Source organism: Amblyomma maculatum, chromosome 11 (assembly GCF_055883805.1).
Source record: "Amblyomma maculatum isolate TAMU_Amacu chromosome 11, ASM5588380v1, whole genome shotgun sequence".
In the NCBI taxonomy this organism is placed as follows: Eukaryota; Metazoa; Arthropoda; class Arachnida; order Ixodida; family Ixodidae; genus Amblyomma; species Amblyomma maculatum.
In genome coordinates, this window is record NC_139354.1 from 37,174,218 (window position 1) to 37,187,783 (window position 13,566).

At 46.0% G+C, this 13,566-nt stretch overlaps 1 protein-coding gene across 1 annotated transcript; it reads right to left on the reverse strand.

Moving 5' to 3' along the window:
• Positions 1–377: 377 nt before the first annotated feature.
• LOC146173518 (endothelin-converting enzyme 1-like) lies at positions 378–12,420 on the reverse strand. Its single transcript, XM_084585214.1, has 3 exons — positions 12,028–12,420; positions 7,327–8,019; positions 378–1,346 (listed from the first exon to the last, which is right to left on the reverse strand). Exons 1-3 carry the CDS (start codon positions 12,418–12,420, stop codon positions 378–380), a joined length of 2,055 nt encoding a protein of 684 aa, XP_084441340.1.
• Positions 12,421–13,566: the final 1,146 nt, after the last annotated feature.

The window sequence follows — 13,566 nt, forward strand, 5'->3', positions numbered from 1 at the left end:
GTAGCGAAACATTTTTGCTTCAAAACAAAAAGAAACCCAGAAAGGCAGAAAAATTATATCCTTAAAGTAGAACCAAACGCGGAAACCATGAGACCTAGCTCCTTGACATATAGCAAACATTGGGAAAGGAACAATGTAAGGAAACACAAACCTACAGAGTTTCTTAAGTCTATCAGTAGGACATCTTATGGCGTTACAGTGTGATGGGAAAAGCTGTTTTGAAGTTTGCCGCATTTATGTTTTCAGAGTCGCACGAATGTTACTACGTGGCAACTAAAGTAGCGATCAAATACACAACAAATTGCACTACCATTTGCACAACGCAGAGTTCAGGCGACCTGCCTTCAAACTAGTCGCATGATTTTTGGAAGTTAAGTTCAATGAAAGGTACAACGATCCCGCGGGTTAAGTGAATCCCATTCGGTACACTTAAACGCCCGTGCAAACTGTTTCTGGTTGGACACCGGGAGGTTGCACCGGAGAGCGAACGCGGGGTAGTTTCCGGTGCGTTCGTAACCGTACCCCCCGGAAGCGCAGAACTCGAAACAGCCCGCGACAAAGAAAAGCTGCTCTTTGGTGTAGCCCAACATTTCCTCACCAGAGGGCAGATCATCGAGCGCAAGACGCGCTTTCTCTGTGCCCGCCGTGTCGGCGAATGTTTCCGACAAAGCATTTTTGGCGTGTACAGAATCGTGGGCGTAGTTGGCCAGCTGGTACTTCACGCATTCGAGTCGGGCTGTGAAGTTGGTGTAAGATTGCTTGCTCCACCACGTCGCCGCTTCTCCTGTCCTGGTGATGTCGCTGAACAATGGGTCGAAAGAGTGCGTCAGCTCATGGCCGAGGACCTTTCCGATTGCACCTAAGTCGACTGCGCGGGAAACTCCAGGCGAAACAAAAGGAGGCCCCATAATAGCAGCTGATATAACCATGATGTGGTTGAGAGGCAGATAGTAAGCGTTAACGGCAGTCGAGCTAAGAGCCAAGTCTTCGCGATGCACAACGACGTTGGCGCCCTCTCGTAGGAGACGCTTTTTCTTGTCCAATTGATTCTTGAGCGCAGCTAATAGCCATACGAAGAATGGCTCTGTAGAATACGGGGGCAGGTAGTCATGGAAAGCCTCGAGTGCGTCTTTGTTGTCGAGGTGCGCAGGAAGTGGTACAACGGATATAAGATTGTCTACGTGGTCCTCGGCGCCGGCGACCGTCGCCGGATCCAGCCAGAAGAGTTTGCGGAAGCTATTCCTCGTGGCGTTCCGCACAGCCGCCCAAGTGGTCTGCGTGGTTTGCACGGCCCTGGACAGCGCCAAGGTGTCCACGACAAAGCGAGTCATGGCGAAAGCTCCAACCTGCGTTTTAAATCACATTTTGCTTCTGCAAAAAATCTGCAAAAGCACAATAAGTAATCAAATATTTATTTATTCTATGTGTTAGCGCATATAATAAATCAATCATCGTGCAAATGAACTAAAGGTGCTACAGAATGATATATGTCGATTCACATTGATATTGCAGTAGGACGCATGGATGTTCTCGGAAACACAAATGGTTCTTTTATCTACACTCAATTATTTCACATTGCTATTGCAGTAAGACGCATGGATGCTCTCGAAAACACAAATGGTTCTTTTATCTACACTCAATTATTTCCCATTGCTATTGCAGTAGGACGCATGGATGCTCTCGAAAACACACATGGTTCTTTTATCTACACTCAATTATTTTACATTGCTATTGCAGTACGACGCATGGATGCTCTCGAAAACACAAATGGTTCTTTTATCTACACTCAATTATTTCACATTGCTGTTGCAGTAAGACGCATGGATGCTCTCGAAAACACAAATGGTTCTTTTATCTCATCATCATCATCAGCCTGATTATACCCACTGCAGGGCGAAGGCCTCTCCCATATTTCTCCACTTAACCCGGTTCTGTGCTAGCTGCATACACTTGACCCCTGCTAACTTCTTAATCTCATCCGCCCACCTAACTTTCTGCCGCCCCCTACTACGCTTTCCTTCCCTTGGAATCCAGTTTGTTACCCTCAGCGACCATCGGTTATCCTGTCTTCGCACTACATGTCCCGCCCATGTCCATTTCTTCTTCTTAATTTCTACTAGAATGTCGGTAACTTGAGTTATTTCTCTGACCCACTCCGCACGCTTTCTATCTCTTAATGTTACCCCTACCATTTTTTGTTCCATAGCCCTCTGGGTTGTCCTCAACTTAAGTAGAACTCTCTTGATTAGCCTCCACGTTTCAGCCCCATAGGTGAGTACAGGCAAGGTTCTTTTATCTACACTCAATTATTTCACATTGCTATTGCAGTAAGACGCATGGATGCTCTCGAAAACACAAATGGTTCTTTTATCTACACTCAATTATTTCGCATTCACTATTATCAGGAAAGCTGCAGGCAAAAAAAAAAGCCGTAAGATTGATCCAGTCTTCTGCGTAAAAATTCTTCACCCTTAATTCACCGCCCGTTATCCTTACTAGCTTCGACTTTAAAATCATGAAACCGGTTGCCTACACAAATGTCAAGATCGTATTCGACTCTGGCCGCTTTTTGCTTTCGAAAAGTTCCTCATGTGGAACCTGTATGTACACTTTTGTGCATAATTTTCCCTCCCTCTAACCTACACACAAACGTCGTTGTCTTATATTATCTAATATCATTGGTCCATGCACCGCATTAAAGCTGACTACTAAGCCGAGCACGTTACAGCCTGCATTTACGTATACTAAAATAGGCAGAAGTATTTTTTTTTTACTTATTGTTGATTGATTGTCATGGTTAACAACATTCCAGTCTGAATCTAGTAACATCAGACGGCCCCCAGTAATATGCACTCCATGTACTTCTGTTCTTAATTTTTGTTAATGAAATACCAAGCAACGTTGGTCGTAACATTCACTCGTTAAATAGCTACGGCGTTGTTTATCGCCCAGAAAACAATGTATTCAGTCAATCATCTCTTCAAAAAATTTAAGCGCATTCAGAATGACGGACCGAGTGTTGAGAGAAACGCGACCATTCATCAATACAGGCGTTGTCAACCCTGCCTCTGTCCTGAGTTTGATTCCCCCCCCCCCCCCCCCCCCAACGTAACCGCTAATTCCCTTCTGCAGTCTTTTCGATCAAATATGTACCAATACATCTCCTTGTGAACAGTCTTTGCAGGAGTTGACACCCTTTGCAGCATTTTTTCGTCTGCTGACAAAGCGCTTGTACTTACACGCCATTCCGCCCTATTTTGAGCAGTTGAACTATTAGCATACTAATATCTTGAGAAATCATAATTAAGCCTGTTTTCAAGTCGAATCGCTTTTACATGGATCATTTTCCTGCATGAGCTCAAAGGCGATCGATAAGATTCATTAAATCTTGATAACGTAAGGACATCACAGTGTTAGCATTGAAAGCCGGAACTGGTTTGTTAATACGCCTATTAGTTCAACGCCGCATTGCTAGCGTTTGCTTATATTATAAATGTTTTAGTAGCTCATTTCACTCCCCACCGCATGCGTGGCGCCGCCACGTGGCAGTGTGATTTATTTCGCTGCTTGATTGTTCTTCCATGCTGGTGAATATTTGAATGAAATGACCAATAAAATTACATACTTCATGTTCTCCTCTAACTCTACGGCTAATACAGCCCAGGTAATATAACCAGTACACTATAATGGCTGCAATATGGAATGTACTGCTGCGTAATCCTGTGCAACTATCATGGCCCACTACTGATAGACGGTGCAAAACAAATACAATCTGCGGCAAGCCCAAATACAAAGCCAGGAGTATCATCCTTTGCTTCGCGAAGCTGACTTGCGACAATGCGTTGAGGAAAACAAGGCCGTCCTCAAACTGATAAACTAAAGTTTGCCTTCGCAGTCGCCAGACGGTAATAGATATCTCGCTGAGTAACAGCAGAGCCCTTACATATGTGCAAAGGTCCATTGTAAAGTATAATTAGAAGCGAATAATTAAAAGAATTGCCACTTTTTTACTGAAAACAAAGGTATCTACCTGTGCTAACGTTAGCACAGCCGACAGAGCAAGCTTGCCTCGTAATTGCCAGGGTTAGGGCTATGTTCGCTTGCTTGGTCATTGTAAAGTGTAATTAGAAGCGAGGAATGAAACGAAATACCACATTTTACTGAAAACAAAGGTATCTTCCTGTGCGAACGTTAGCATAGGCGACAGAGCAAGCTTGCCTCGTCATTGCCAGAGTTACGGCTATGTTCGCTTGCTTGTCCACTGTAAAGTGTAATTAGAAGAAAAGAATTAAAATAATTCCCACTTTATTTTACTGTAAACAAAAGTATCTTCTTGTGCGAACGTTAGCATAGCCAACAGAGCAAGCTTGCCTCGCCATTGCCAGAGTTACGGCTATGTTCGCTTGCTTGGCTACTGTAAAGTGTAATTAGAAGAAAATAATTAAAATAATTACCACTTTTTTTTACTGAAAACAAAGGTATCTTCCTGTGCGAACGTTAGCATAGCCGACAGAGCAAGCTTTCCTCGTCGTTCCCAGGATTACGGCTATGTTCGCTTGCTTGGCAGCAGTAAGACCATGCACGACCGCGAGGTTCTCGAAGCGTATTTCCTCAGCTGACTTTATTAGGACACCGTTTAACTATACGGGCTCGAAAAAGTTTTTTTTTTTTTCTAGATCAATTGCGAAAGGTTCGCTAACTTTTCTTTTCTGCCACTTCTCATTGAGCTTGTCGTCTTAACAACCTATGCGCAGCTTGTTCTGGGGAGGCTTTTTATTTTTCACTAAAGTTGAGCTGATATTTCATTCTCAGTTGTAGAATCTTGTCATGTCTTTTGAAAAGCTTCGCTTCTTAAACAAATATGTCTAATCACCGTTTCATACCTTCCTTTCGTATATCTACCCGCGCAAAAAAATGCATTTACTTGTGAGAAGTTTCAGGTGACTGATGAGAAACATTTTCCGCGATTACGTTTTAAAACGGGGAACTTTTGATTAGTTGAACAGCGAAAACTTGGACTCTGCGATTGCTGGTGAGTAAGTGTTGCACAGTACCAGGTGCACCACCAATGCACCACCTTAGCCCATAGACATTCTGCCTTTTGAACTTACGACGTTGTAGCTGAGTGGTATCTTTCTTTGGCGACCCTATATGCACCCCTGCGTTCTGCTGTCTGACTGCGGCCGAAGGAAATCAGTGGGATGCCTACGGCATGCGAGGCGACGTGTTCCTTGCGCCTACGCTGCTCTCTCCACCTCAAGTGCGGTAGTGTGTGAATGGGAACGGATAGTAACCGGACATTGTGAAATGGGGAAATAGCGTTTGTTCTTTCGAATAGAGAAAGATATATGATTCTTGAAACTGTTTCGTGCTTCAAGAAGCATTGGGATACATTTTAGAGGCGACCATGGCTTGTCCTGTAGATATGCCAAACGCTGCTCCTAACAGCTTGAGAAAGTTTGCGACAAAATGGGCTGCAGCAAGAATAGGGAGACTCACCAGTAGCTCCACCCTCCTTTCTTGTTTCTGTGTCTCATTGATCACAAGAAATCATATCTCGCATATTTAAATGGTATTTCGGGCCCCTTTAAAACGGGATCGACCGGAAGACTTGCGGGGGCAGGCATGACAGCGTGCGATTTTAATACACTACGTAACGTGATACCTCGGTGAAGTGAGGAGCTTCTCGGGTGTTACTGTGCACAACAGCTTTCACTTAGAGGCAACCACGAGCTAAACTGCATTCAAGCGGAAAAGCGGGAGCGCCTGCTTGTATTAGTGACGCACCGTACGATTCCAAGCTAATAATGTCAGGCTTGACAGGAAAACAAGGCTTTTTACGTTATGTGCGTGTGTATCCGGTTAAGGCATGTATGCTATCTCGGGAGCTCAGATAAACACGGAGTAATTTGCCCCTAACAAGATAGGCATCACAGAGAGGTGCAGCTGGACTTCTCCCGCTGGCCCACTGTGTTATAAGCGGAGAAAGTTGCGAAACGTAAAGCTATCACAAACTAACGATACCTCAGGCAACATTCATCGCGATCTTCCTTTCCACTGCTATGCAGCAGCGGCGCTTTCGGAGGCCGACCACTGAATCATATAGTCTGCTTGCTTTCATCTTGTGTTGTTCCAATAACAGTGCAGAGCTTCCGCAAGGAGGAGCACAACCAAACGCAGCACGTTGGTTTTTATAATCAGTGCCCTGCCTTTGAGAACAGCTTTAGCCTCCCGCAGATTGTGGCAGCAATACCATCAACCTGACACACTCGCTTTCACAGGACCGCTGATACTATAAGCATATAACAGCATTGGTCTTGACGTACGAAATGGTTAATGCTAATTCACCTATGCGTTATACCAGGTGCGGCTTTCAGCCGAAAGACTGTCATAACACAAGCACATCATAGAACATATTTATGATCTCCGTCATATAAGGTACGCAATGCCGTGTATTCGCCAGTGTTCCACAGCCCTGAAGCTGACTGGTGTCTGTAAACCCTTCGGTCGGGCCATTACATGTTGACATGTTCTTGATCGTAGCCCTTGTCAGGATTTTCCTATTAATAAGCGTGTCATAGTTTTTCTCATGGTGTCGACATCTGTGCCAGATTTGTGCAAAGCACTAACATGTCCGTAGAACCATTTCACTGATGAATCACAGTAGGGAGTGAAAGAACACACAAAAATGGTCACCTTTTCTCCTCTATTTTTACACTCCGAGTCCCCACGCGGATGACGACGTTGCGGATGGCTACGGATACCGACTCAAACGCCCGACACATTTCCAAATAGGGACAAATAACTTCATTTTCGAACGAACATCCTAAATCTGCTTGTTTCCGCGCACCCGCTAGCTGGTGCACGCGTTTAGGCCTAGCTTCATTGAACCTTTATTGCCAGCGTTAGTCGCCAGCCCTTCATCTGCTAGCATCTTACCTCGGATGGCTACGGATACCGACTCAAACGCCCGACACATTTCCAAATAGGGACAAATAACTTCATTTTCGAACGAACACCCTAAATCTGCTTGTTTCCGCGCACCCGCTAGCTGATGCACGCGTTTAGGCCTAGCTTCATTGAACCTTTATTGCCAGCGTTAGTCGCCAGCCCTTCATCTGCTAGCATCTTACCTCGGATGGCTACGGATACCGACTCAAACGCCCGACACATTTCCAAATAGGGACAAATAACTTAATTTTCGAACGAACACCCTAAATCTGCTTGTTTCCGCGCACCCGCTAGCTGGTGCACGCGTTTAGGCCTAGCTTATTCAACCTTTATTGCCAGCGTTAGTCGCCAGCCCTTCATCTGCTAGCATCTTACCTCGTCGACGAAACTGACGCACTGAACCGCCGAACCAATGAGAGCCACAAAGCTGATGACACTGAGGCAATCGCTGAGCGCGTGTGACAGCCCAGCCTGCATAGTGACGATGATGCTCCAGCCCACGAAGAGTGCTAGGTCCACATGTTCAGAACGTTGGCTTTCCGCAATCGTTTCACGCAGGAGGATGGCAACATTGTTAAAGATCAATATCTCCTCGTGTTCAGTGATCTGTCGATCTTGAGGTAGATGCTTGTTGATCACTTTGAGCCAGGTATCCAGCGTAGCGAATGGCTCAGTTGCGGTCGCCAGATGCTTCACGACTGTGTAGAATCGCGTAAATCGTTGGGTTGGATAGAGATTCATAACGCTCGAAACAATATTCGTGTAAACCCTGCGGATGCGCTCGGCCACGATACCAGCACGTTTCTTGTTTAGAGATGGGGCCACGCTAGGAAGGCATCGAGTCATCACTTGGGGGTGGAAGTAACTTTCTTGACTGTTGACAAAAAACCTCAGCGACAGCCCGTATCGCGTGTCTGTTTTGAGGTACGGCTCCAGACCCAAGGGAAACGGCGTTGGCAGATCGTACTCGAGAGGGAGGCCTAACAACATGTCCATGACGTCGAAGTCACTGGAAAGACTCAGGGAAGGCCACTCGAATTTGAACTCTTGGAAGATGTCGAAGAGGGCCTGCGGTATGGTCAAAAATTGAGTTACTGAATGGCGCAGCACAACTAAGGAACATCGTTCAATGTGTGCAACGAGAATCGCGCTATTTCATGCTAATTTTATGCATAGTTTCCAGACTTCCTTTGGCTCGCGCGAACTACTGGAAGTTAATGAAATCCACAACGGGCATTCACACAGGTTGTTGTTGTTGTTGTTGTGGTTGTAGGAAGAAGGAAAAGAAAATGCACGGATCTGCTACTGGCTCTGTAGCTGAGCCAACTCCGCTGCCTCGTACAGACAGAAGAGAAAATAGAGAAGAAAGAAAAGAAGAGGGAGAGAAAGACGCGCGCCGCAACAACAGCCGTTATCCACCACCTAAGCGGTGGCGGGCGCAATGACGGCCTACAACAGATAAAAATTCGGACAGGCTAGCCCCCGCCACAAGCGGCGGTGACCTACCTGTCCCAGCCCCATCAGGGGAGACATCGCTCAGGCCTCTCTACAATCTGTCGTGTTAATCTTTCGCCTTTCACTCAGGTAACAGAGTTACCAGACAAATCGCGCTATAAAGCGCACTGATTTCAAAAATTAATTTAGGACTTAGGGAGGCTCAGTGTACCACTGGGCGACCATTATTCAAAGGTTATCGTTGTAGTTGGTGACGTGCAACTGCGCGAAATGTTTCTATGCCAGTTTGTTCGGCCTTGAACTGCATATTCAATCCATCGTTTATCGAGGGCGGCAGAAAGTCGTCGGAGAAGCGATCGTTTACGCTCGCTTATCTAAGAGCTGTCCACAGTAGGAGCCCGCTTAGACGTTTGTATTTTCACCGAAACTAAGCTTAATGCGCCGGCCCTTTAGAGGAGGAATAGAAAACTAACAAAACGCATCAAATATTCCTCACCAATAAGAAAAACGTTTTCCTACGCAGAAAGGCGATTCCGTAACGGGGAAAATAACAAAGCACTCGAAACTTTTTCATGTGCAAAGGGGCCTCGAAACGCTGCTACGTTTTGATCATTTTAAGTGATTGCTTACAAAGCTCATTCCGCCGAGAAACCGTCGTGACAGTAGGCGGCGGGCAGGAAACAAATGGTGGACTCTTTAGCCTCGCATTTCAATGAAAGGGAAACGTGTTGGAAACAATCTTCAGAAGAGGCGTCCATGTGCTGTGAAATGTCAGTGCACGTTAAAGATCCCCAATTACTCCGTAGGCCTCCACTACGACTCCCCTTTCTTTCCACTTTCACTCCCACATTTCCTCCCTTCCCTTACGGTGCTGTTCAGGTGTCCCGAGAACCAGATGACAGATACTGCGACTTTCCCTTCCTGTGAACCAATTATTATTATTATTATTATTATTATTATTATTATTATTATTATTATTATTATTATTATTATTATTATTATTATTATTATTATTATTATTATTATTATTATCTGATGTCAAAATGTAGACACGAGCGTTTACGGAGCGCTTGTGGGTCGTCTCGTACCAATACGCTTCTCATTTAACATCTATCTCCTAGCCAAATTAAGGACTATTTTACGACAGGGATTCGAACCAATGACATGTGTGCTTGCGATTGTGTGGCGATAACTGTAAAGGGCCTGTCACACTAGCACGACATGACGCCGATTTGGTCTGCCAACAGCGCGTCTTCCTGATGTCTGCGTCTATGTCACACTGCGCCGACGGAAACAGTCGGCCGACAGTCGGTGTCGGCGGCGCGTCGCTCGCAAGACGGCTGTCGGCCGACGGTCGCCCAACTCCTATGTCACACTAGCCAGACAACGTGGGAAACCTCCCCACCGACCAGGCCCACTCATTCTCACTCTCTTCTCGTGTCATTATACGTTCATTTTCTTAATCCTTTTATTTTTTTTTTTTTTTTTACAATGCGAAATTCTCCTTTTTGTATAGCTACTCCCTATTTTATTTTTCATGGTTTATTCTCGTAACTACTTAAGGAACGCTTAATTTTAATTCCATTTCATATATTCGACCATACCAAAACATGCGCCTCAACAGTCGTGATTATGGGCCGAGAGTGAATAGTGCCCTGTAATTTACGGCTCTGGTTGCCGGATCAGAACGACGTCAGTGTTTGAAAAACAAAAGCTGTCCACGGCGAATAAGAGACAGTGTATATTCAAAGCTAAAAAAAAAAAAAAAAAAAAAAAAACGCTACCCTTGGGATCGAACTCACGACCTCCTGTTTGATAGCCAGCTGCGCTAACCACTGCACCACAAAAGTTAGGCGTAACCGGCACTTTCAGAGGTTGGGATATGGTTCTAGCTAATACGCTGTCTTGCAGTGTGAAAGTTGCAAAGGTAGCAGGAGCGTTTACCGCTTAACTGACTGTCCAGCTTGCTGAGAGTAAACTGCAGATAGTTTGAATCATGCCACAGTAGCAGGTAAAACTTTCGGCAGATTTTCTAAAACCTTAGGCGGATTTCACAGGGCCGGCCGCGGGACCACGACTGCTGTTGGTTCTGTTGTAAAGTTTAAACGCAAGTTCTGCGCTTTTTGCGCACACAATTCTTGAAACACATTGAATTATGCAACAAAAAATTATTGCGTGATGCGTAAAATAGCGTTGAAATTGGGTTGCGAAGTAGCGACGCAGCGGCTAGACGTTAAACACAATGATCGAAGTGCGCAGGAGGATCGGCATCTCTGCTGGCTTCAGGAAAATAATCGCTTCTTTTCATCATTTCTTTGTCACGTGCTATGTTCATTTTGCACTATTCTGTGCAGTTCGGAAAAGCGGAAAGATTGCTCACGGTCCCGACGAGCGCCACAAATCTATGCGCCCCGAATTCACTCGCCCCGAAAAGAAAACGCTGCCGTTGATATTCCACACGCATTCGGCGGCCTTGAGTATTTTGGCGGCTCACGCTCGCGTTTCGGTCAGGGATTATGCATTGACTCTACTTTTTTACGTATATTAGTGCTGAAAGGTATTCGCTGTCGACGTGGTGTACTAGTCGGTTTTGCGTTTCGAGAAAGTTTTTGCTCGGCGGCCGATCTCTCGAAGACTCGGCCACCGACAGTCGGCAGACTGGTTTTGTCGGTGTCCCCGGCCTCAAAGCCTGTCACACTGGGAAGACATTTGGTTTTCGGTCGTGTTGGTGTCGTCGTCGGCCTAGTGTGACAGCTTGGTCGGCCGCAGACACGGTCGGCCGACGAGTTCGCCGACTGTCGGTGTCGTTGTCGGGTCTGTGTCGGTGTCGTGTCGCGCTAGTGTGACAGGCCCTTAAGTACACCACTCAGAAGTTATACAAACTGGCTACTCTAGTAGTGGTGGTAAATCTTCACATATAGTATATTTTCACGTGGTCATATCAACGAGGTTGTCACTGACTGCAAGGTCAAAGGTCGTGACATAACGGTGGGCACGGCCGCCATGGTGAATCGCGGTGGCATTTGTTTACCGCCGTTATCCATATTCTGACATGAAGTGACTTTTGCAATGCTGGCTTATTAGGGTCAGCCAAGATCAAGGGTCACAACAAACACGGAGACCAACTTGTTGTTGTTGTGGGTGGCTATAGTAAGAAGGAAAAGAAAATGCATGGGCCTGCTACTGGCTTTGTAGCTCAGCCACCTCCGCTGCCTCGTGCAGACAGAAGAGAAAATAGAGAAGAAAGAAAAGGAAGAGGGAGAGAAAGACGCGCGCCGCAACAATGGCCGTCGTCCACCACCGAAACGGTGGCGGGTGCAATGACGGCCTACAACAGATAAAACTTCTATGGCAGGCTAGCCTCCGCCGCAAGCAGCGGTAACCTACCTGTCCCAGCCCCATCAGGGGAGTACCCTTTGGAGACCGGCTTTTTGTTTCAAAAGCAGAGTTTGAAACAAAAAGCCCGTGTACAGCTCGACGTCAGTGCAACTTGAAAAACCCTATAGGGGGTCGAAAGTTAAAGGCTCGTCCACTGCGACCTCCCTGATAGCCTTAGTCACTTTGCGGCGTTGAGCCGTGTAACTCTATCTAGTAGGAAATTCAAGAGCGCTGTTTTCTCACCTTGGTGTCCTCTCGTCCTTCTTTGTAGACCTTGAGGCAGGCCTGGTAGGCCAGCACAACTTTCTGGACCGCAGGCAGAGGATGAGTTGGCGGAAGTTCCAGATGGTGTAAAATGGAGCTGATCACTCGCATCTGTAGCAAGTAGAACTGAGAAACTCCTACAAAGTAAGGGTAGTTCCGGTCCCAGCGGCCGCACACGTGTTCGAAAAAATTCTCGCATGGGTCGACATCAGGGTTCAAGCTATCACGTAGCTCCTGGGCGTAGTCGAAGCACTGTGTGGGGTGGTCGCACCATGGGTAGGCCATGAATGATATCTGGTCCACGATGTACTTTACACCGCAGTAAAGAAAGCCCAGAAGGACAACAACATGGATGTTTGGGGTGCTCTCCATGATCGAGAGCCTAAGGCTCCGTGGAAAGGCCCCGTCGAAAAAGACGTGGTTGTTCTGATGCTTGCCGTGTGGTTCGACGAATTCTTCTTCTGCTTCTTCGCTATCTTCTCGTGAGAACATGCATGAGACTTCCATGGTCATCTTCGTTCACCAGAAGAAAATATGAAGGCAGATATTTTGCCCATGCATGAAAAAGTGAAATAAAATGAATAACCGCATCAATGGAAATAGCATTGCCAATAAAATTGTCGTTGTTCGAAGTTGACATTTGCTTATAGAAGCAGCTGTTGTGTACTGGATGCTACATGACGAAATTTTCTATTTCTAATGCTCACGGCCAATTATGTTTTGTGACGATATTTATTGCCTCATAGCATCAGTATGGTATGAGATTAAGGATGAATAAATGATTAAATGAATGGAAAAGCATTGGCTGATTTTTAGCCCACTGTTCCTATAGCTTTACATTGTTTCCTTCGTTATATCTTTCCGTGAATTTGGCCGTGAACGTTGTAACCCAATATCCGGCGCATCCGCCACAGGATGTTTGCTTGACAAGTACATTTCGCATAAGAATGCATGGTCGAGCGTAAAGTAAACCAATATCGACATCCGCTTGTGGTGTCTGCTATACAAATGTTTCATGCTGCCCTCCGTGAGACCTACCAGACTCAGCGATTGTAAAAGCGCTCGAAATTCCCGCTGTTTTCAGAATAAACAGAAAAAAAAATATTTTCTTCCGCTGGTGAATTAGGAGCACTGGTCGCTAAGTTCTCTTTGTTTATTGCGAAATATACTTGCAGTGGCTCTTGTGATGTGGGATTTTTATTACTGTTGTTTCATAAATAAAGACCCTGCCGCGGTGGCTCATTGGTTACAGGGCGCTAGACGATTGAACAAAAGAACGTAGGACTAAATCCCGGCCGCGGCGGCCGCTTTTCGATGGAGGCGAAAACACGGTGACGACAGCGTCTCTCATAGACTGAGTCGGTTTAGCATGTTAAACACTACATACGGAATCAAACCATCATAAATGAAGAGATTTAGCTTACCGTGATCCGCGATCCGCTACCGTGATCCGCCACCGTGCTTTCCACTGCGCATGCCCAGATCCCCGTGACGCCGATAGATGGCGCCACATACTTG